The sequence below is a fragment of the Telmatherina bonti genome, assembly GCF_933228915.1.
Source record: "Telmatherina bonti genome assembly, chromosome: 3".
NCBI lineage: Eukaryota > Metazoa > Chordata > Actinopteri > Atheriniformes > Telmatherinidae > Telmatherina > Telmatherina bonti.
The window spans coordinates 13,176,883-13,202,507 of NC_136621.1; the positions used below are offsets into that span (position 1 = coordinate 13,176,883).

The following is a 25,625-nucleotide window of genomic DNA, read 5'->3' on the forward strand; positions in this document are numbered from 1 at the left end:
TGTCATAAAAGGAAGCTTACAGTGTGTAGATGGTAAGTGTATGTAACTGAATAAAAATGTACATGCATGCATGTGCATGGGGTCATTTTATAATCATATAACAAGGTCATGTAATAAACAAGCAAACAGCTTAGGGCTTCAATTCACTCCTGCTCGTCAAATTCAAAATCTATTGATTTATAAAGCACTTTCCATGCCACAAAGCAACACAAAGTGCTGTACATAGTGTAAAGAACAGCTTAATGCTTTTTAAAATAAAACAAATCATTTGAAAATATTCTACATTCTCCTTTACGCATTTATTTCACTTACTTCACACACTTACTGCACAACCATGTGCTTACAGCGCAGTGGTGCATGGTGGGACATCTATGGATGAATCAAGGTTTGTCCAGTTAAAATGTCACATTTTGAAATAAATCTGCATTGTTACGTACAAATAGATTCAGTAGTATCTACAAAATATATGTTCTATTAAAATCAAATGTTAGATTTTACATGCACACATGTTGTCTTTAAATCTGATTAACTTAAACAGTGTTTCTGCAAGCAACTCTGCCTCAGTGTGACCCTTTGGGTTAACCAGTGGCAGCTCCTCCATCACTTTGTGGTGGGGTGTAATGAATTTTATTGGTATTTCTACAGACCAGTTATTACATACCTGATATACAAATGCTGCAGTGCGGTTTAATCTGTTTTTATGCGTAGTCTGTGTAGCTGCTGCTGAGCTTAACAAATGTTTCATGTTTAAAGGTTTTTGGAAACTGGTTTTCTGCCTAACAGGTAACAGATAGCGAAACATGTAATGTGGTGTTTGTTTCTTTGCTTTTGTTTAACTTTATCTGTGTGAGTCTTTCATGTCAAAAGGGGGAGATCTTTCCTGTGCATTACCATCCTCTGTCCCCTCTGAATAAACTGGAACTGACTGATTTAGTCCGGAGCCGATGACAAATGATGACTTGTCTCATTGTATGTTCATAACCATCGGTCTGCAAGAAGAAAGTTCCTGCTCTCCAAACTGAGCGGTGTTGACCAGTTAAAAAAATTAGTCGGTGCTTCTTGTCTGCAGCGTTCTCCCCGCTTGTGTGGACGAGCCAGCTGCTTGGTGATGGCTGGAGGATTCTCCAGGAATTTGATCTACAGTCAGGCAGATTAGGTTCAAATAGAAGAAATTTAAGATAGTTGTTACCGTACTTCGTTGTTGCAGCTTGTTCCAGTTCACAGTCCAGATCAGGCATCAAAACATCGATGGACGCAACACGTTCTGCCGAGCCATGTTTAAATAGAAACAGCGTTAATCTTTTAACCTGAGCGAATCAAAGCCTTGATCTCAGTCCAGGTTATATGCGAGCAGTACATGTGGGAGAACTCACATAAATCCTGGAATTCAAGCTGATCTTTGCCGAGGAAAAGGGTTAAATTCCTTCAGGTTAATGTGCTGTACTCATCCGCAGTTAATGGAAACGTATTTTTCTCCTGCAGGCCACCATTACAGCTCCAGTATGGACTCCAGAGGAGCTCTAATGGTGTCCTGAGAGAACAGGTGCAAAATGTAAGCTGCGATTTGGAACTAGGAGTCTTTTTTCCATATTTTATTGATCCCTGCTGGGAAATTACTTCTCTGCATTTAACCCCAGTTACATGAGGAGCAGTGGGCTGCCAGGCCATATTCTGGCGCCCGGGGAGCAACTGGGGGTTTAAGGGCCTTTCTCAGGGGCCCAAAGTGGTTCACCTCAGTCGCCAGCCTGGGACTTGAACCCTGGTCTTCCATAATTAAGATAAATCCGCTGATGATACTGGTCACATGCAAAGTGTGTGCCCCTGTCAAGTCAGTGATGGATATCTCTGGACCTAAATATATATTTCACCTGCTGATACCATATGAGCCACCAAGACTTCCAGGGTTGTCCAGGTTGAGTTAGCTTTCCATCCTGAGTTAAAACTAAACAAGGAGAATCTACATGTAGGTTTTATGCTCCTCATTTCTGCAACAATCTACCAAAAGCCGTAAATCTGCTCTAAACATGATTTTTTTTAAATGTAAGAAGCACCTGATTGTCGCTGTTGGGTTTGTTGCAGAGTTCGGCCTGGCGTGTCATCTGGGAGTGTTGTCAGGACTACCCTGTGTGGGCGTGGCCAAGAATCTGCTGCAGGTGCAGAGTGTGTATAAGAACGAGGAGCACCAATCACAAGTGAGACTGTCACCTGACTCGTATTTAATAAAGCTTAACTCTTAAACAGGCTTTTTTTTTTAGTCTTCAGTTTTGTAGATTTATAATAGTAGGTCAGTAAGACTCAATGCACAGAAAAGGAAAAAAAAGAAGCACATTTTCAATGTTTTGATGCCGTTACAAAGCAAATACTTTTAAAGTGGCTCTGTTACGCAGATTTCAGTCTGATTTATTTTAAATGCAAGTCCAGAAGAGCAAGAAATGATCAAACATTTTTCACAAACCCCTTCATTCATTTTGTGTCAATCAAGCGAGAAACAAGCGAACAGAGAAAGCTCCGCCCTATGCCCTGCATCTGATTGGTCAACTGCTAGGAGTAGTTGTACTGAGCAGTGAAGGTGGGCGTGGCTTTCTTCTCATGAAACCTAGAGATGACCAATCACTGAGTCCCTACCCCGGGATGTCACTAAGATTTCCAAGTAGAATAAGCTCTCTAAAACCAATTGTTTCCGTCGCCATGGAAACCGAACGTAGAGCTTGCTGGAAAACTTAAACATGTGTTTAGGTGAAAAAAACGGCGCCGCTCATATGTAGGATGAGTGTTCAACACTAAAACCCTGTAGAAAGCTCAGAAAACTAGAAATAGCATCATAGAGCTGCTTTAAGATGAGGACTGTCAGCCTGTGCGTCTCCTTTCCTCCCTCTTTGCTGCAGTGATGTCTCTCTGTGGTTTGGCTTACAGAACCTAAAAAAGATGAACAGAAAAATAGATGCACAGTTGATTCACATTTATTGTTCCTTTCAGGTTTCATTTGTCTGACCTAAGAAGAGCTGCTAACCTTGAATAGAGTCTGCAGATGAGTTATTTAAGTTTCAAAGTGTAATCACTTCAAATAAAAAAAAAAAAGCAAAGAAATCTTAACGTGAAACAAAGCAAAGGACAGAATTGCTTTTCAAAGTGACTTTGTGCACCCTGTCTCTTTCTGTGAAGTAATTTCACATGTTTCTTTTGTCAGAGGAAGTGTGTTTGTGTGTGTATGGGCTGTTCTGAAAGCAAGACTTTTGTTGCAAGTCAAGGCCTCCTTCTGTAGCTAATGCTAATGTGGCTTTCTGAATACAAATAAACTGGAACCTGTATTGGTCAAAGTATACCAGTGGGACTAGAAAACTCATTCATATGCAAATGTTCACTTTGTTTCTGTCTGGAGCCTCAGTGACCTGCCAAGGTCAGAAAAGCTTGTTGATAAATAAACTAAACATAGTACACACATATACCCAGTGGCCACTTTATTAGTTATACCGGTTCAACTGCTTAGTAACACAAATCGTTAATAAGCCAGCAATTTAGTCCCTTTAGGCATGTGGACAGGGTCTAGATGAGTTGCTGAGGTTTAAATTGAACACCAGAATAAGGAAGAAATTGGCTTTAAGAGACTTTGATTGTGACATGAACAGGTTGGTCTGAGTATTTCAGCAACCACTTATTTGCTGGGATTTTCTGGTAAAGAGAAAATACACAGTGAGCAGCAGTTGTCTGGACAACTTGTCAGAGATGAGAGGAATGGGCAGACTGGCTGGAGATTATAAAAATGCAATAGGAACTCAAAGATCTGGTTACAATAAGGTTATGCAGAATGAAAATCCCTGAAGGAAATGACAGGAATGCATGTATCCAACCATCTAATGGTGTGTGTGTGTTGGGGGGGATGGTATTTTCTATATTGACTTTGGGTTCATTTAGCATCAGTGTGGCATGGTGAGCACCACAACCAACTTGACTATCGTTGCTGTCCATGTTCATCCCTTCATAACCACAGTGCAGCATCTTCTGATGGATTCTTCTTGCAGGATGATGCAACATGTCACAAAGCTCAAAACTTCTCCAACTGGTTTCTTTAACATGACGCTGAGTTGACTGTACTCCATTAGTCTCCACAGCCACCAGATCTCAGTCCAACAGAGCAGATTTGGGATGTGTTGGAATGGGAAATTCTTATCTTGGATGTGCGGCTGACAGATCTGAAGCAACTGTGTGATGTTTTATGTCAATATGGAGCAGAGGAAGGTTTTGACTCTGTGATACCAAGAGTTAAGGCAGTTCTGAAGGAAAAGGGGAGGGGGGGGGTCCTACCTGGTACTAGTAAGGTGGAGCTGATAAAGTGGTTGGCGAAAGTAGGTTGATTTCTCAGCAGGATGGAAGGGAGGAGAGGTCCGATAACAGCTGCTTTTAGCCATAAATTGTTTATTTTGAGACATATTTGCATTTTCTAGACATCTAATAAAGATTTAAAATGCTTTTAGAGACACGCCTTCTCACTTACTTTCATCTGAAGAAATTTTAGGGTGCAAAATCCTTTCAGTTGCCACAATGATATTTCCCATAAAGCCGATGTGGACAGCTAACATCAAACATCTGATCGACTGCTAACTCTGTCTGTATGTGTCACACTGTCTGCTTATAACCCAAAGACTCTACACACAGCAGCGCAACATGCTAATTCAATTCTATGAAGCAGTGTTTCCATCTCCCTCAATTAGTGTTGGTGGCTTTGGCGTCGGAAAATATTATCTTCTCTCTGCCGTAGGGGAGGAAATCGATCTTCATTTATGCATATCATGGCTGAGCCCGAGGATGCAGTCGAACATATTTGCTTATGCAATCTCTGTCCATGTGCCAGACAGCTTTGGAGATACAAGCCCACTCTGCATGTTTAGGTTCAGATGCTGTGAAATTTTAGAGCTCCCTCCTGTCCACATTGATGTAATTGTTGCCCTCAAGGGCTTTGTCTAATTTGTCTGCAGGCACGGGCTGAACTGCGACGCTTTCGTGTCAGCAACAGTCTGCTGTTGAGTACTTAGTGGAACATTAGCTGCAGAGTAATGCATGAAACACAAGCCACATCAGGCTTCCTTCCAAACATCAGAAAAATGAACTTTGTGGAGAAATACATTTAGTTTGACCAGATCTGCTGCTGAATAATGCTGTCACACCCACGTAGATGGCAGTGGTCTTGAATTCTACCAGCAAAGTTTAAAGAAAGAAAAACAAATGCAGATTTCTGTAAGGGGTCCAGAACTAATCCATGTCTTTATCAGACGCAGCTGAAGTGAAGATATAATAGTATTGTGTGGGTTTGTTTGACCAGTGTAAATCACTTGTTACAGGATGATTCTGTGGGTGTAGAATTTGTTCTGTAGCCTCACATGGTAACTTAATTCTTAGTATTGAGCCGACCCTCATTTCTGTATATATTGTCAGGAATACAGGAAATGAGTTGTGATTTATTGATTCATGCCAGTATATATACAAATGTAGTGTACCAGTGTTCTGACAAACTCGAAAGGCAATATTCAGTCTGAGCAGCATATTCTTCAACACAGCTCGAACCCTGATAAATAAGTTTTTTTGTGATCTCTTTAGATCTTCAGGAATAGTTCCCCAGACTGCTTTTAGGACTTCCTAAAGCTCTTCTTTGCCTTTTGTTCGGTTCTTTGTCCAGATGATCCCAGTGTGTTTCAGTCATGTTGAGGAGCTCTAAAGGGAGAGAGGAGTTATTGTGTCATCTGAAACACGTCAGCCTTTTGTCCCTGTTTATTTTCCTTAAGAAAAGCTTATTTACAGCCATATTTCTATCTATCATTTATTTAAGTACTTTTTACTTGTCTTGTCCAGCATCATAGCAAGCAGGGGTATTCAACTCGGTCATACGAGGTCCACAATCCAGCAGGGTTCCCATCTATTTCTGCTTCAACACACTTAAATCAAATTAAATGGATCTAAAAGCCCATCAGGTTCTGCACTAAGACTTGTTAATTTGAGTCAGCTGAGTTGGAGCAGGAATACATAGAAAACCTGCTGGATTGTGGACCTTGTAGGACCGAGTTGAATACCCCTGGTCTGGTTGCTGTGTTGTGCCGAACAAATGTGCTTTACTGAGAAGAGGTTTATGGATATAAGGTGCCTTTTAATAATGTAATCTTATTCTACATGGGGTGAGGGCAAATAAAAGGAGAGAGGAAACAGAAGAGACAAAGAGTAGAGAATAAAAATTAAACATTGATACACCAGACAACCAGGTGCTACACATGTAAGAAAACAGAAAATCACCTGCAGCATCTTCAAGACAAACAAAGCTGACAATCATCAGGAGCACATATAAACCCACAAAAAAACCGACAAGAGGGCCTGCTGGACCTGGGAGACCCGCTGCCACTCAGCACAGCTCTCAACCATCCCACCAGAGGGATGACCCTGCATCCACCCAGAAAAGGGGCAGAGGAAGGCCCCAGCCAGAGCGCCCCATTACTGTCAGGCACAGGCCCACAGGGTCCATGGCCCCACTGGGTGCTGGCCTCCCAGAAGTGGACACAGTGTAGGGCCCTGGAGCCCAAAAGCATCTGCTGTCCCCCAAGGCAGAGGGCCTCCCCAACTCCAGTGGATGAGGTAGCTGAGGAGGCTTCAGCCAACAGTAGATGGATCAACTGAAGATCCAAATTCATCTCAGGTCCTGGTTCAGGTCCTTGATGTTTGTTGAATCTTTTCATCTCCGTTCAGCTGCAGGTGATGGCTCTTGTTTGGACGTGGCATGTCTTCTTTCAGATTCCATGACATTTACAAGAAGAAGAGACAATTGGTCGCAGTTTTTTTAAATCCATTTTTACAGCAAAACAGTTATAGTTTACAAATATAGCGATATGAAATATGTTCACACATCTATTGTGCTAATATTGTCACACCCTTCTTTTATTCTCCTATTGTTTCACACCAGTTTCCTGTTTTTCTTGTTTTAAGGACACACTGCACACCATGTTGAAGCATGGCAAGTAACACCTCTTTAGGAAACACCTTGCTGGAGCAAAAATCCTATTTTCTGTCAACTGTGTCATCTTTATCTTTCAATATGAAGCTCATGAAATTTAATAAATGGGAAGGAATGATGTGTGTTGTCACCTAAAAATCCCGTTGAATAGTTTTCTGTTAAATGTCAACACAATACTGGTCCATCCGTTGATTTAGGAGCATTTTTTGTTACTTGAAGAATTTAAAGGTCAGTATTAAATGGTTAAACAAGCAGCCAAAATCAAGTTAAAATGTAACATAGAAATAAAATAACAAACTAAAAGGATTGGACTAACAATGAGAGAAGCCAAAAATAAAACAAAAAAAAGTCATCAGGTTTTCTGGGAACTTCTGCTCCTGGGTGACAGTGCCTTCAAGTTGATTCAGAACAGTGTGGAAATAGGGCAGAAGAGGGTAAGTAAAGATCAAATTAATGGATAAGTTAAAGAAAAACACAGTTGATCTCCTTATTAGGAAAAACAGAATGACCTTTTCCAGTCACTGTTTTTCTCTTTGTGCGGCCGGCGTGTTACTTACCATCCATATGCAGCAGATCTCTGCAGGGTGTTACAATCCTGTGGGTTGAGAAGTGACACAAAATGTTGGAAATTTATGGCTGTGGGTTGTAGACTGAGCTGTAATGATGGTCCCAGTGGGCTTATCTAATTTGTTTTCCAAAGAATATTTAAAGTATTTAGTCATATGACTCAAGAAAAATAAATAGTATCAGACTTTGTAAATCAAAGTAAATGACACAATGGATGAATAATGGAGAACATGACTTGTTCTTCACAGCTGATTCAGGGACCTGGATGTGTTTGTTTCCATCGCTGTGTATCTGTTCCTGGTTTCCATTTGTTCTGCTGTTTACAGCTAAATTGAATCTTTCTTTGTTGGGTGAAGGCGGGACGAGGTGGCTTTTTCAGCTCTATCATAAAACAGGATGAAAGACGCCACAAGTTTCCAGAAGTTCGTCTTTAATGCATTTTTGACTCCTTGTTGATCAGAATCTTTCAGATCTTACACTCCTGCATTTCTTTCTTTTTAGCTTTTCACTCTAGTTCATCTTTCGCCCTCTTGTTCTTGCACCATCGCCTCCTTTTCATCGTTTTCACCTCAGTTTGTCCGTCTGTCTTACTGATAGCGTGGCTGTAAATAAAACTAGTGTGTTATTGATGACTTGCTCTGTGTTTCTGACTTCTTTTCTGCGCTGGCATTGGTCCGACTCCTGCATCAGAGCAGCCAAATCGCCTTCCCTCGCACACACACGGCGTTGGCTTCATCCCAGCTGGGATCGGCGGCTCTGTGCGGCCTCTTCCGTCTCCCTGCTGGCTTCTTTCTGTAATCAGTCATAGTACAGCAGACACTCCATCCATCACAGAAGCTAAACTCCGTTCATCGCTCTGGCCCATAACCCGCCATGCACCTGTCAGCAGCAGCCCACATCGCTGTGCATGACTTTCCACTGTCTCTTTGACTGTGAGAGTAAAACTTTAAGCTCATACAAATAAACTGAGGTTGGATTTCGATCCAGTTCATCGTCCTTGATTAAAGGTTTTAAGGCTTCTGTGTGATGAACCCAGTCACTGTATCCTTCAGTCAGTGTCCCTAAAATATTTCAGACACTCATTTTGGTTCTGACGAGTTTTAAAGCTGAAATTACTTAAAAATGTTGATAGAAAAACAGCTGTGTTGTTCTGAATGGTGAGCAGAATTATGTTAATTATTTGCTTCTGAATAATACACAATTTCTCTTCAAGGTTTATTTATCCATCCTGCCAATTATTTATTTTAATTTAATTCATTGGAATTTATTTATATTTGTTTGCTCTTTAAGAGAAACTTACTTTGCTTGTTTATTAGTACATTCATTTTCACTTGGGAATGCTTTGTTTGGGAGGAAATTTCACAAAAAAATGAAATATATTTGCATATTATCTCCAAATGTATGAAGTTATTTTTTATTCCAGACATTTTTGAAAGAAATGAAAGTAGCAGCTTTGCTAAATTAGACAGATTGGTACCATTTTATTGTCATCATACATCAATACAAAGAGATTTAAAATGCACAGAGTGACATCCTGGTAAACCCTTTCTGCTTTTTATTTTATTTTATTTTTTTTTTACTGTACTTTTAATGTCATCTTGTTTTTTGTTTAAGTCAAATCATAACTTTACGTTATTTCTCGTGTTATTAAAGGAAAAATATGATGCCTTGACAGTGTTAACAGGTGTAACCGACCGTCTTCATCTCACGTCTCATAGCACAGCTTTGCTTGGGCATAAAAGTCGATTCACTCGCAGGTTAAAGCCAAAGCGAAGAGTGCAAAGCCTCCACATCAGGTTGAAAGTTGGCTTCACTTGACTGCTATTTGTTCTGGCATCTTCTACATCTTGTTTGACTTTGATTCCTGTTTTGTTGCCTCCGCAGATCACTGCTCTGCAGAAAGGAGGAGACAGCTTCCCACTCACTTCCGCCTCAGGCAAAGTGCTCGGAAAGGTGCGGCAATGGGCGGAGACACATCTAAGACTTTTAACCAAGCTGTTTTGTTGTGACTGGATCCAAAGATCCCGTTAAATTAGTCAGATGTTCTCAAGATGCTCAGAGTCAGAGAGATGAGTGCTGAAAAGTTACAGGAAACATTTTCTCTTGTACCCAGGCACTTCGAAGTTCTGACAAGAGCTCCAAACCGGTCTATGTGTCTGTAGGCCACAAGATCAGTCTGGACACATCTGTTCGCCTCACTCACTCGTGCTGCAGGTATCGGGTACCTGAACCCATCAGACAGGTAGACACACACACACACACACACACACACACACACACACACACACACACACACACACACACACACACACACACACACACACACACTGCAACAGTACATTCATCAATCAGGTGAAGCTGAGGCAACAAGCAGAGGCCTCTCTGTAATCAGCCGAGACAAAAGCTGAGCTCAGCTGTGAGACAGACGGCGTTTTGGAGAGCGAGTGGGGCTCATCACTTGTGTAACAGCGTCCTGCTGTGAAGCGAGGCGGCGTGAACGTCATGCTGCGCGGCGCTTCTCGGCAGCAAAACCTGGGGGACTCGCAAAAGTGGTGGGATCAAAGCACAAAGCCAAATTAGGGGCGTTTCAAAACTGGGGGGGAATTTTTTTTTAAATCCATCACGAATGCAGTGGAATGTGCAAACACTCTGAGACATCATCATAAGACGCCATCTGTCAGCGAGAAGTCTGACAAAGATGTAATGTGATGCTGAGGATTATTCTGGCTGACAGATTATCTTTTGTCTGAGTATATGGAAGATGTCTGCCGCGCTGCTGCTCTATTTGCTTTGTTTCAGCTTCTACAATTTTTCATTTATATATTTATTCAATTACAAAATGCTCATTTTCTTCGTGTGAAGTGATTGTTTTTGTTGATTTAGACGTATAATTGGACTCATTGGGCCTCATTCTCCAACCGTTCCCACACACAAATTAATTCTTGAGTCCTGTTAACTTATGTAGTTTCCTTTACAAATTGTTGACTGTTCAGCATGCAAACGCAGAGGAAAACTTAGAACGCAGAGGAAAACTTATTCTAGTGTGCAACACTGTCCCCTTTAGCCATTTTACCACAAGGATGTTCGTCTGGTGTTTTTAACAGACCAGACTTTTCAAGTTCAGGAGTGAATAATTCCCCTTTTATACATAAGGCTGCTTTTACATGAGTAGAATCTAATTTTATCATTATTTATAATAAAGCGTATCACTTTACAGTGAGAGAAAACAGGTTTCAGTGCAAATCTTTATTATTTGTTTATTTTCATTCATTCTTGTGGCATTACGTTTCTGCACATAGCTTGGAAGTATGATGATGTTTTTTGGGCAGTTTGGTGCGTTTACCAGCAAAGTAGAGCCAGTCGGTGTGCCCTACCAACATACAGAGAGTCTTGTTTTAACCAAAGATGAAATTACTAACATTTCTTCTGTCTGAAAGCACTTTGTGAATATGAGGGAGGCTTTTTAACATTTCTGCCTAAGTACAACTTTAGAAGAAATTTAAGAAGATTTCGGAGACGATGTTGCATGTCACATTGAAAAGTAAAATTTTATGTTTAACTTTAGCTTCTTCTAAATGATTCTGGTGTTTGGAGCTGTTCAGGATTCCTGCTTATTTGACTAAAGCCCATGTTAAACAGCGGGTGTCCTGTTGATTGCTTTTGATTATATAGAGTTTTTGGGTTTTTTTCTTTTGCAGCCAACAAATATACTTTTTTGATTTCTGGTCAAAAGTTCTCCCCTTTGTCTCTTCAGCATATTTCCCAACAGGCTTTTGGGAGATTTGATGTTATTTTTCCCAGATTGTACCTGAGCTTGGATGCTTCTCTTTGTCTGAAAAGGCTTCCATGGTGCAACCAAACAGAGTTCAGAACAGGGATCCTCAATCCTGGTCCTGCAGGCTTTCCAAGTGTCCCTGCTGCAACACATCTGATTCAAATCAATGTGTGTTTAGTAGACATGTTCAGTGCTTGTCCGAGTCTATGTCAGATGTGTTCCAGCAGGGATTCATGCAAGACCTTCTGGACACTGGTCCTTGAGGACCAGGGTTGAGGGTCCCTGGTCCTGATAGAATGCAGGACATTGTTGTCACCTCTAGGACACAGATTTTCTCCCTGAACAGTTTTATTCTCACCAGTCTTGGCAGAATGTCCCATATTTTCTCCTCTTTTTGACGACTTTACCCTTCTCCTGAGTGATACCTTTTACCTTTGAGACCAGTTTGATGCTCCAGAAGCTGCCTGCGAATCCCAGCTTTTGCTGCAGCAGGAAACTGAGTCAATATCAGGAAAAGCCTTTGAGAACAGCTGAACTTTATTCGAGGTCTCTTTAAGTGATGGCAGGTGCGTCTTCAAGAAGACTGAATGCTGGGATTAAATAAAGTCAATAAAGCTTTAGATTAAGGGTGTGCACTAACCTATCCAAGGAGGTTATTGCACTTTCTTTCCTCTAATCTGGGAGGAGGAGGAGGAGTGTGTGTGTGTGTGTGTGTGTGTGTGTGTGTGTGTGTGTGTGTGTGTGTGTGTGTGTGTGTGTGTGTGTGTGTGTGTGTGTGTGTGTGTGTGTGTGTGTGTGTGTGTGTGGTGTAACCAGGGCAGTGCTGATCTGCCTGTGTTTGAGCTGCTGCTTTGTCCTGGTTAAATGTTGAACTTTTAAACCAACATCAGGCTCAGAGGAGAGCAAACTGGGAACAAAAAGGTCTGCATTTCAGAAAGATTGGTTACACAACACACAATATCTGAAATAAATCCATCATCTCTCCTGACAACTGTGTGGAAGCAATAACGAATCCCAGATGCAACAACACATTTAAAGTTACACCATTTATTTCTGCATAATGTAGCTAAAAACGCAACAAATTCAGATATTGATGTTGCCTTTGCTTAGAATATTTGTATCAGAAATAGGAAAATCATTAAGAAAAAAAGTGTGTTAATAATTAATATTATTATATTATATATTATATTAATTAATATGTTGAAAATGACATATTTATGGTCACTGCAGTACAACACAAAAAGTGTTAAGTGATGTGTTAAGTCTGCGATGGACTGGCGAGCTGTCCAGGGTATACCCTGCCTGTCGCCCAAAGCCAGCTGGGATAGGCTCCAGCTTCCCCGCGACCCTGAATTGGAATAAGCGGTTCAGAAAATGAATGAATGAATGAATGAATGATGTGTTAAGTGATGCAACAAGCAATGGCTCTTCCAGAAAAAGCATGGATCGTCTGTTGTGTTGGAAAAGACAAAGAATGAAATGGGTGAATTTATGGATAAAGACTTATTCATATAGGAAGAAAGGTGAGTTTATGTTTATCAAGCACTTTAAAGAGCGGATGAAATGTAGAAAAAAATAATCAGAAAGTTATAAATCAAACTCTTCTGGCTCTGTTTGTGCAGTTAAACAAATAAACGCTTTGCTGTATCTTTTAATCCTGATGAAAGTCAGTCACAGTTTGTTGTGTTATTGTGTCACCAGGAAAAGTTGCAGGCAGCTAAATCTAACTGTGGTTGAACTTAAGGAAAAATTAATTAAATTTCTAGTACGGCGCTAGAAACCAAATCAACACCACGGTACCTCATGATGCATGAGAGTCTTATTTGGAGGTAAAATGGAAAGAAACTGAAGTAGCATGTTGCTGCATCGTGTAGGAATGTGGAGCTGGGTGGTCTGACTCCACCTTCCTACAGGATGCAGTAACATGCTTATAAACATGCAACATGCAGCCACATTTTTGAGTTAATCATATTACCACTCCTCATGTCAACCATAACCAGTAACCAGTGGGTGTGAGTGTGACTGGGGTTAGTTTTTGGTTGATTTGGGCAAATTTAGATGTGGGTGGAGTTAAGTTATCTTGTGTCTTGTCTTAATAAGGATATTAATGCATTAAAGATACAATTAGTGAATTCTGAAAATTACATTTCTTTCTTTAGGAACATCATGATGCGTTTTAGTGTATTTTAAACCAAGAAATATGTTTGAATATCCAACAAAGGTTTTTCTACTAAGAATTAAATACTTTTTGTGTCTTCACTTGTTTAATTATCTTTTTTTTTTTTTTTTCCAAAGCCATTTCGATTAAGACTTATTATTTTTCATGACATAAGTGACTCAAAACCCTGATTATTTTCAGGATTCCTTTAAAAATCTGGAATATATCATGCATCACCATTTGTTATAAAAACAACAAGAGCCAAGTTTTTTTTTTTTTGTTGTTTTTTTTTTTTTTTTTACATTTTCTAACCTTCGGAGGCTGCAACGAGGGACTGTATGAAAACATCTTGAAATAATTTAACATTCTCAACTCTGATGTGGCATAAATGGTGATTGCTCACACATAAACACATTTCTGTCATAAATACATGCAGTCAGACAGGTTCTCTCAGCTAAATTATCACTTAATCCCTCTTGTTACACCTGAACTTGTGAGAGCTGTGGAACATCAAATTAATTTAATGGCACAACCTTCATGTTTAATCAAAACAGTGCATCTGATAAAAGAAAGGTGGAAATTCCAGTTTCACATCGGGCTAAAATTACAATGTTGTAGTGTTTTAATTCAAAGTTTAAAACCTGATTATTGCCAGCTTTTGACTGAACTTAGAATAAAAAGGTTCAGACAGCATTAAGTCTTCGTCCTGTAGGATTTGTTCTGCAGTGCAGCAGCTTTTTGGAGGACAGTTGTTGAATTTCCGCTGACCAGCAGCCACCTCAGGCTCTTCATGCAGGAAGACATCTTGTGTTATACCCACCAGTGTAAGAATCCCTCACTCCGGACCTGTAGACCAGACCAGCGTTTTGATAGGAAAACATGATTTATCAGCTGTTGTTGATGAGAGCATATAAAATGACCCTATCCATATGGGGTGAGTTTACCAGAAGTGTCCAAAGTTGGTCCTTGCAGCCAGCAGTTCTGCAGGTTTTAGATGTTTACCTGCTCCAACACTTGATTAGATGGCTCTCCTCAACATTCGGCCATATTCTGCCAAAGTATTTTAACCTATCAATCAGATTTAGGTGTTCTACAGCAGGAGTCATGCAAAACCTGCAGGACTACACCCATCAAGGACCGATTTTGGACGCCCCTGTAGGATACCTTCAGGTCATTTAGATTTATATCCCTTCATCTCCTCACAAATTTCTGTCAGTACTTTTTCATAATTTGCATGTGAACTAAAAAGCAGCACCAAACACACACTGTACTTACACACATAGACAAATTATGTCAGACTTTGCTATGAAAATGAGCAAAATGTCCTTTCTCAGCATTTTGGATTTGTTTTGTTTGACCCTAAAACTGACTAACAACTTGGCTTGTTGGAAGTTTTATTGTGGTGGAAGTTGTACCAAACCAGTATGGACAGGTGGAGAAGTGGACGGCAGCCCTTGTTTATTCTACAGACCATTATGGAAAAGTTTAAAGCACAATGAAAGGCTTGTTTTGTGTTTGCTACTTAGTGCTGCAGCGAGCTTCCTCTGCGACTTCTCGGTTGTTGTCTTTTCCAGAAGTAATTCCAATCCCAGCCACATTATTCATGGTTCTTAACTGGCTTTGAATTATTTGATGTAATTGGTATTTTGATTAGACTCAAATGTGTGTTTGTGGTTATTTTGAATGGGCAGTTTGGGGCATCTGCTGGTTAAGTTGGTGCCCAGTGTACAGAGATTAAAAGTCCTCAATGCGACCAGCCTGGGTTTAGCTCCTGGCCTGTGGCCCCTGTGGCTGCATGTCTTTTCCTTATCGCTGCCTTCAGTGCTTCAAAAACCACTTTATTAACAGCTAGGTGTTAGGGGATCAATTCTGGATGTCCCAGTCAGTTCTAAAAATGTTGGATCATCCTCCCCATCGATACATTGATGATGAACTGGAATCAGAACTGTAATAAATATTGGCCTTTTCTGGAGGATCAACATTAGTTTGATCAAGCTGCTTTCAATGCCAGCGTCACAAAATGAAGTTCAGTGTTATGTGCTTGTTTCAGGGTTTTATTTTGTATGTTTCTCTCTTACACAACATGCCGGTTTTACTTCTGCTGTTTAAGTATAATAATGTTTGTGTCTTTCATTTGTAATCCGTGTTCAGCAAAGAACTGGGTTCCTATTTAGTGGGTAAAGTTGTAAAGAAGCTGCGATTGACTGGTGAGCTGTCCAGGGTGTTCCCTGCCTTTCGCCCAAAGACTGCTGGGATAGGCTCCAGCTTCCCCACGACCCTTCATCGGACTAAGCGGGCAGGATAATGAATGAATGAATGAATGAATGAATGAAGTTGTAAAGAAGGCCCTGATGGACTGGTGACCTCCTGTGACCCTTAATTGGATTAAGTGGTGAAGAAAGCGGATGGGTCTTTAGCTCAAGTAGCATGGACAGAAGAATATCCAAAGTTAACCATCTGAACTGAACTTTCATCTTTCTCGTATTTTTTTCATGTCATTTCAATGTTTTTCCTTTATTTAAATGTCATGTATTCAGTTTAGTTGAAACTAAATGAGAGACTAAAGGCAATATGAAACCGAAAAAAAACCCCCCAGTGGTGTAGGCTAAAGCTAGAACTCGTACAGCACCTTCCTGTTGCAAATATGAAAAGATAAAAACTGCAAATACATCAACTTACAAGAATAGAATAATTAACTAGTAGACAAAACAAGATCATCAGGATTTTATTTGTCATGATACTTAATTATTTTGTGGATTTCTGCATTTTTTTCTATTTCAAAGTAATGATTTTGAAGTAAAGCTCATTGTTATGTTGTCAGATTCAATTCAATTCAACTTTATTTGTATAGCACCACTTCACAACAATGTTGTCACAGGGCACTTTACATACACGAATCAACATACACGTCATTTCAAGCCAATTCATACATATCCTATAATAGAAACCAACTGATTGCATCGAGTCATGACTTCGATCCAAGATCAATGTTTCCACAGTTCGATATCGGTGACAGATCCATTGTTGTTTTTTCAGTTCCATGTAATCATCTCCATCAAGCTGCTAAATGTCTCTTGTTAGTAGGAGGGCTTTAATGTTTGTAGCTTGTATCTTTTTCAAGACACTTCCACACATCCAGTGCGCTGTTGTTTCTATGGAGATGCAACATTTTGTAATTTATAAAGAAGAAGTTAGTTTCTAAGCACACTTGTACCAAAATAAAGTTTAAATTTTGTAGGTTTTTTTGGCTTTCTTCTTGTGTAACTGCAGACTGCTGCGGTTCACGACAATCCATTAAAGTAAATTGTTACCCCGTGGTGGCAATTAAGACCTCTATGAATTTTTTAGTGTCCTTTATTCATATTGCCAAACTCTAATGGACCCAACCTCCTGCCCAGTGCATGCTGGGACTCTTAAAAACAATAAGTATGTAAAGTAAGCCAACAACAGTTTTCATGAGTTTAGTCCAAATGACTCGTAATAGATTTGGAAGCTTTTTTAAATTATTATTATTATTATTTTTTTAAAAAGTTTTTGTATGATTTGTCTTTGTTAAAGTTGATTCCTCCTGCTGCCTCATTCTCTGTTTTCTTTGCACCACTAGGCTGTGCTGTGCTGCCGTTTTAACAACCTGACTGCACAGAAAACACACACACAAACACACACAGATGCATCTCAGAATGAGTTTTTCGCTAAGGGAGCTGCAGAAGCAGGGCCGAACTCATCCCCTCCTCTGTGTGTGTGTGTGTTTATTTCATCAAAGGGGATGTGTTTTAGCTGGGTGGTGTGGGGCTGGGGGGATCAATGTCGATGCCCTCGTACCTTTTTCTGTCACCTGTTTTCTGTCACTTTGCCTCTGCTGTTTATGCTTTTTCTTCTCTTTACCGCTGACATCACAGTTAAAAAAAACCCGTCATCATGCATGCGGCTGTGGTGAGTGTCATGGAGAGAGCGGAGCTGATTCTGAGCCACCTTCTTGTCCCTCAGGCTTGGAAAAGCTCATTCACAAGCATTGCTTTTTCAGTTTTACTAAAGAAACGTTGTGCTTAATATTCCTGTGATGTAGCAGCTAGAAACCTCAGAGTCTCAGATTGTTTTGGCTTTTTGTGGTTCATGATGAGGATGTACCCAGAGGAGCAGTCTGGGTTATCAGTTGAGAGCAATTGGCATAAAACAAGCATTTTTTAAATTTTTTTAAAAATTTGGTCTTATGTGAAAATATTATGCTAATTATATTTAACCACGATATCTTAACTGATCTGATTTTATGACAAACCAAGCCCATCCTCCTCATTTAGCTGCTGTCATTTGAAAGCATCATGTTCTCCATGTTTCGGTGGGTTTTTGCCTCTGATTCTATCTTAGTTCCTCTTAGATTTCTGGGCTGATTATTGTTGTTTGTGTCCTTGTTTTTAGTTGTGCTTCCTTGAGATTTCTGTGAAAGTGATTTATTTTGGTCTGTTCATTTGTAATTTAGATTTCTTAGTTTGTTAAACGTATTATTTCCTGGTTTATTCCTGTCATATTTACTGTACTTCCTGTTCCCTTGTTTGCCTGGTTCTAAGTTACTGATTTCCACACCAGTTCTTTATTTAGTCAGTCCCTTCCTGGATTTCTGGTGTTTTGTTGTTGTTTTTTTTGGGAATGTTTTCATCTAAACTGCCAGATTTTAGAGCAGATTTAGTAAAAAGTTGCAACAAAAGTCATAATTTTGTGGAAAAGGAGTGCATGTGTCAAAGAAAAGTTAAAAACTATATCGTACTGAATGAATCAAAGCATTTCATTTGAAAGCCTGTCATCCATGAATTGTTCCAAGTCTGCCTACCAACCTACCTAAATTGCCATGAATTTATTTTGTTCTCTTTGTCAACATATTTTTAGTTTGTTTATGATCAATCAAAACAGATGGGGTTGCTGCCTTGCAAAGTATTAAATATACTCAAAGGGCATACTTGTAAAAGCCACGAAAAGGTTAAGAAACGTGTTTCCATGTAAACCTCAATTCAGAATTCCTATTTCCATGTACACTTGAAGGAGAATGCTTTTATTGTGAATGATTTAAATCAAAATAAGTAATTCTGAATTAAAAAACGTGTAACTATAGCCAATGAATGTTATGTGCAACATCAAAACCATCAGGCAGAAGACGAGTATCTGATTGCATACAGCATGGTTTAGAGCAAAGCTTTTATTATAAGGTAATCCAGTAGGTTACAGAAACTGTAGGTATCATGTATGATACACTCAGTCAACAGGGAAGCGAAAGAGTTTTTTATTCAACCTTTTACCTTCTACTCTGGATGTTAGGATTTATACAGTAATTCAGTGAACGCTTGTGTTTTTAGGGTTTTTATGTTGCTTTTCAGGTAATTATTACTAATTTTTGTCTTTTTTTTTTTTTAAACTGAAAATGCTATGATATACTGACAGACAAATAAGACTGATCAGGCGCAGCTGAACCAAACTGTTTTTTGCTTTTGTTTTTCCCGTCTGATAAAACCCTCTCACTTTCCAATGAGGTAAAACCAGCTCTCACCAGCTTGAGGGATTCAGAAAGAGAAAGTTGAAAGGAAAAGATGACATCATGGTTGGTTTCTGCAGTGAAGGCTGATGTGTGAATGCACTGCAGCAAAATCTTATTGTAGAACGACTAAAACACACGCAAGCGCACACACACACTGGGAACCAGTTCACACCCCATCTACATTTGACTGCCTCACACCATTAAATTCTCACACTGCCTCAGTGTCTGACGCTTACACATGTGATGAAAGTAAAAGGCAAGCAGCCGTCTGCTTCAGCTCATCCTCTGCAGTCACCCTGATCTGCTGGTTGGGGCAGGAAGAGGAAGCTCACATATCTGATCTAAAAGGACAAAAAAAAGGAAAATCTACAAACAATCACCTGAACTCATGACACCTTCTCACCATCATCAGGTGTTGGTGGTGCCATGTTGCTATCATCTGAGGTGCAACTGTCTGATTTGTTAGCAGAGGTGACGTTGAGCTCGGAGCAACCTGAAACATCGTACTCATGGTGGCAGATTTTAATACCGTTCGGAGAATAACACAATGTACTGTGTCAGTCTTTTATTTGTGAATCTCTGAGGTATTTTCCTGCATGACAACAGTACAGCACATTTCCAGGCTGATAAATAACTAAGGTTTTATTAGGACTTTTGTGGAAAGAGCTCTCTCTTGGATTTTAGAGCAAAAAGACACAGGATCAAATTTACTAAAGTGGGGAAATAAGCACAATTGTCTACGAGTAAAGTGAATTGTTGAGAAAAAAAAAAAGACCCAAATATTATTTTAATGTAATTTCTTTGTTTTGTACAAAGTTAAGCCTGAACAGTTTGGTTTTGAACAATGCACAGAGCTGCACTGTTGATCGTCATCCTACAGGTATTTCGCATTAGATATTCTAGCATAGGAGATACAACTAATTCTCACCCATCTGAAGGAAACTAACATGAAGACTCCGACCAACCCAGATGGTATTCTGCATACCACACCACAGGGATCTTTAATCCAAGGATGCCCAAAGTGGTGGCCAGTGTCACCCTTAACAAAAGTCGGGCCACTCCACTGGCCACCCCACTGGCCTTCCCCACTAATATTATATTTTACTGTTCACATGATATGGCATGCTTTAATTATGCTTTTAACAAGAAAAACACTCAGAAAGCGCAAACCTCCACCAAGGCCTTTAAAAATACCTGGGTACAAATGGTGATCCGGATCAACACCAAAATTAAATCAGGTCTTCCTTTTCACATTTCCAACAACTCCTAAAAATTTCATGAAAATCCATCCATAACTTTTTGAGTTATCTTGAACACAAACAAACAAACGGATAAACTCAGGTTAAAACACCACCTCCTTAGCGAAGGTATAAATATTTTAATCTGGTGTGCAGAGGGCAGATCATATGTAGGTTCCTTCTAAAAGGTCCTTAGAGGCTGGACACCGAAGTGGGAAGATCAACGCGCGATGTTGCCATTGCGGTTGTATGATGGACGCAAGCAGATCAACAAGAGAGTTGTCAGGAAGTATATGACAAAACAATCACTTCAGTTGAATGGTTTTCTGCCTGTTGTCACTGCTGTTTAAATAATTACAAGGATGATGTCTAGCGCTGACATGTGGATGTAGATGAACTGGAATGAAGGACTACATCTGTTCCTGTTTCACGGGCTAATGCTACAAAGCTAACGTTAGCCAGTGTTCATCAAATCAAACCATTCATAAGTTGATGTTTACTCAGGCTAGCTAGTTAATAATGTTATTAGCTGTATCTAAGTTAGATAGAGAACTTTTCTAACAACCTTGTGAACTTGTCTTTAATGCGAGCTCACATTAGCTGGCTGAATGCCATTGTCCAGGCAGCCAACATTACTCAGAAGTTGGTATAATAGCGTCATGATTGAAGTTGTCACTGTGTGCTAACGTTATGTCAATTTGCAGACAATGAAGAGAAAGTTCTCAAAGGATTTTGCCTCATACTTTGCTGAGACACACGCAGTTTCAGGAGATCAGCACAGAGATAAAGACAGGCAGCCAGAGAGTCAGTCATTGACAGAGACAGACACTGTGACTACATCTAAAGGCAACTTAAATCAAGTCAACCACAAATGTTGCCCAGACTTCCAAGGACGTCATGTCCGGAAGTCTTTTCATATTGTTTAATGCTGAGAACTCTTCATACTGCAGTGCTGTTTCCATGTCAATAAACATTTTTTTTGCTACGTTCCATGTTTACTGCTTGTTCACACAGATCCCTGAGTAAGTTTTTGCCTTCTCTTTGCATTTTGTAAATAAGTAAAATAATTTAAATAAATATACATAAAATGTACAATAAAATGTACATTTTAATGGGCAGAATATGGGCGATGTCTTCATTTGGGTTGTTTGACTAGATTAAGGCTTTAGTTACTTTATATACATCAAGAGAAGAAAGCCCGGACTAATTTTCAGAGATGCCCAAGATGTCTTTGCCAATATTTGCTGGAAACATGTCTGTTTTGGAGACACAATATTTGCACAACATTTTTATTACTTTTGTGATGCCAGAAGCCTTAGTAAATCCAACTATGAGGCCACTCAAGTTAAATGTCAGTTTTGGTTTTGTAGAATGAGGGTATTGAGATTTTACTCTCAAATGTTTAATTGTCAGAGTTCCTGTTGAAATCAACATGTGCCATCGGCATCATTTCAGCCAGATTAACCTCTACAGGAATTCCCACAAATGCTTTGTTTCCCTCCAATTTTACAGCAGTTTAAATTTTTATTATGGTACAAAATCCATTGTTCAATAGTTGCTCACACTAAGTAATTGCTTGATTTCTCGCTCATACTTCATATTTGCTTTTTAAATCTGCTAGTTAGTTGCTCACTCCTCTGACCTCTGCCAGGGTTGTTGTCAACAGGAAAACACTCCACCAATCAGCTGATTTACAGACAAGTGGATCCATGTCCTGTTCTTTTGTCCTTCCTCCCCAGCAGGCAGGTAAGAGCTCTAATACACAGCAGTAGAACGGATACTTAATTTTCTTCTAGCTAATGTTCCTTGACAAACTTACTGGTTTCCTGTCAGATTGCTTTACTGGTAATTAGTTGGCCAGACACCTGCCTCTGTGGAAAATATCTACAAAATATATGTAATAAAAGCAGCTGCAGTAAAGTGGGACAGTGTCCTTTTTGATGAAGCTTCTATCCTGCAAAGATAAATTCATAGTTTATCTTGTTTTTCAGTATCATCCTCTAAACAGACACATTGGGCAGTAAATGTTAACGTTTCACAAGGAAACATTTTATGGTTGTATTCTTTTAAGGGTTGGAACTTGATAAAAATGATACAATTGAATGGAGGCTTTTTAATTAATTAATTTTGATTAATCACATTTTAATAGCTTAACAATAGTAGCCTCAAAAAGCTGTTTTTCGTTTAAATGGTAATTAGTGAATGACAATTAAATTATTGACAGACATTAATATTGTAAACTCAAGTTCATATAATGATTGAAAAAATGCATTTAATTGCATTTTTATTCAAAACAGTAGAAAAAGATAATATCCAAACTATCCCGTGCAAAAACTGAAGTCGATTTAAGCACTTTAGCTAACATCTCCAGCTGTTCTCTAATTAAGTCTCCAACATTACAGTTCTTTTAACCTTTCAAATTGTTTTCCTCCACTCGCTTCATTAAAAGGCATGAATATCTTCACAACAGATTCACTGCACACACACCAGGAATTATTTCCTCACTTTGTTTCATAGATAATCCGTAAATGCAAAATGATTTGATGTGTTGGAGAATGCTTTTCTTTCCACTTGTATCTGTTGGTGACAAGCAGTTGGATTGATAGTTAATGGTTGGCCAACAATTTCTGCAGTCACATGACAAATCCAGGTAAATCTAGGGGCTTGTTTTTTATTTTTTATTTTTTATTCTGAGCACAAATAAAAAAAATGGATAACAATTCATTTTCCAGTTTTTCAATTTGGTTTCAGACTCTAAAAATGGAGAATAAGATGTGTTTTGTGAAATTTCCTATGCTGTTGAAAGTCCTTTAATGCATCGTGCTTGTGTGGATGTGTGAGTTGAACATGGCACACTAGAGTGTTGTTCAGTAGCTTCATGTTTTTCTGTATTTTGCTTGATGTCTGCAGACATCAACACAAATTTTTCTCTTGGTTTCCCTTTTATTTAGATCTGCCTGGAAGTGCACAGACCGATGTAGACCGAACCATGTGCATGAAATCTAACCTTATGCTTAAACTTAAAATCCGAACTCCTGATTAATCATAAATAAGTAACATGGCACCTCTTCAAGGAATGTTTTAAAAAGCTTTGATTTTAGCTAATTTGTTTACCATTTAAAAGAATTTCTGTCAGTGTACAGATGTTGTTTTTTTCAAATGAAACGTCTTCATGATTGAGACATTGTTTTTCTTTCATTTTTGTTCATCTTCATAAACAGAACAACCTGAACGATGGTTAAAACCAACCCCAGCTTTGACCCAAACATAACATTGATTGCTGTGCACAATTTTCCACTCATCATTATTTCCAGGTTCAAAACCATTACTGGCCAGTGCGACCGACCCCTCCTTCTTTTCTTCATCACACTGAAGGGAAAGCACTGTAATGGGACTCTGAGGACCATTATGGGACTCTGGCCATTTCCACACCTCCTCAGTCTGAGTGCTTTGTACAGATCTGAAGTCACTAATTATGTTCCCTTTCCTTCCCAGTCTCCCCCATTTAATGTTCATTTAACCATTTCTGGGTGTGCAAAAGAAGTACTTAACCTGTTTCCTGGGAGATTTTGGCTTGTATACCAGTGTTGCAGATGTTTAGGCTGCATGCAGGCAGTCCTCCTGAGATGCCAGCAGTGCTAAAAACATCCTTCACAGTCATGCAGGGCTCTTTGCACATAGGATGTGTTCAATTTCCCTGGTAAGAATCTCCATTTTGAGCTTCTATACATCCCCTCTGTGCTGGGCAAGGAGACAGTAAATGTTAAAGCTCTACAGCTGTGCTCCCAGATTGCAAAAACAGATGGAATTTCAATGTGAGTGATGGGCAACGGGGAGCCTGCATGCATAGAATAAAAGAGATTGAGAAGAAGGAGGGAGGGTGCAGTGTGTTGGTGTCTGAAGGAGAGAAATTGCTGATGCATGTTTTGTGTGCAGTTATTGAAGCCCAGAATGTATTTGTGAATAAGGAGATTTCTATTTTTTATTGTTTTTTCTTTAGTTTTTTTCTTGTTTTGTTAGGTGCAGATGCACGAATATACCTCCACCTCCTCCCCGCTGGGATAAAACTAAATATATATGTGATGTTTTTTTTACTGTCAGAGTGCATGTGTCTGGTATGTCACCACTAAATCTAGACCATTGGTGATTGTGGTGTGTGTGGCTTGCTTTTAATGAGACCCATTTCTTCAGCTTTCTCTCACCTTCCTGCTCTCCCCGACTTTCTTCTTCTTCGCTGTGCAGTTTCTGTCGTCTCTCATCTGTCCATCCATCTATCTGCTCCTCCACCACCCGCTGCGCCATAGCTTCTCTGCATAATTCAGGCCTGCAGAGCTACTGTGGTTCTGATTGTTGTCACTTTCGCAGCAGCACAAACACAGCTCATACAGCCGTGCCGACTTGAGACCGCAGAGACTCGCTAAGGATGAAGAATTATCCTTACAGGGATTTCACAACATGGCGTTCCTTCTTTCTGTGTCTGTTATCTCACCACTGAGTAATACGTCTCACTTTTCTGTGTTCTCCTGATGTACACGAGGTTGTTCTGCAGATAACTTGTGGAAAAAGGCACAGTTTAGAAACTTCCAGGTCTTGATTTTCCTTGAGTTTCTTTGCTTTGACTTGTTTATGCTGAGTTTTGCCTTATTGTGCTTATCATCATCATTCCCACTGAGATGTAGAATTAAGTCAGTTTGCTGAAGACAGCAATGCATTTGCATATTAGCATAAGACCAGTTTTGAATTTCTATAATTTAATGCTTAAAAAATGTCATTAGGAAAATCTCCATGGATTCAGTTTCTTCCACTGGACATCAGTTATCAACAAGTGGTTTATCCAAGGTTGAAATGGCTAAAATGTCAAATAAATCGAACAACTACTGGGGAAAATTTAAATGTTTTATGCCATGAAAGGTTTAATAATGCTCACCAGGAAAACACTTTTTAGTAAAGACGTGGATCTTGTAAGCAAAGCTGCTTGTTGCTTTAAAATCTAATTAAATGAAATGAAATTAAATGCTGATTAAATCTTTTTTTTTTTTTTTGTCTTGTCCAGCATTTAAGCAAGCAGACTGATGTTCTGGATGCTGTGTTCTGCTGAGCAAATTTATTTTGCCAAGGGGAACTTTTATAGATGTAATGATCCCCTTGTATTTCCTGATTCTTATTTTATTTTCCTGTTTGTTTCGGATAATAGTTTGTATTACTGATTAAATCATTTAACCAGAAGTGAAAAGTTTATTTTATTTTATTTTTTTTTAAGACAGTGGGATTCTTATAAGAGAATATTTTACAATATTGCTTAAAATCCCCTTCACTCCTTGATTGCAGCCAATTAATTAAAGGCTTTAACACAAAACACTAAAAAAAAAAAA

At 39.3% G+C, this 25,625-nt stretch overlaps 1 protein-coding gene across 1 annotated transcript in view; it reads left to right on the top strand.

The window, feature by feature from the left end:
* The window catches only part of LOC306775015 (endonuclease V-like), a gene marked incomplete at its 5' end in the record, with an annotated part of 101,689 nt that overhangs the window by 13,393 nt on the left and 62,671 nt on the right, over positions 1-25,625 (top strand). The window contains 3 exons of the mRNA XM_079265221.1: positions 2,080-2,192; positions 9,443-9,511; positions 9,672-9,800. Coding sequence (XP_079121347.1) covers positions 2,080-2,192; positions 9,443-9,511; positions 9,672-9,800 — 311 coding nt within the window. The remainder of the gene's footprint in view (positions 1-2,079; positions 2,193-9,442; positions 9,512-9,671; positions 9,801-25,625) is intronic.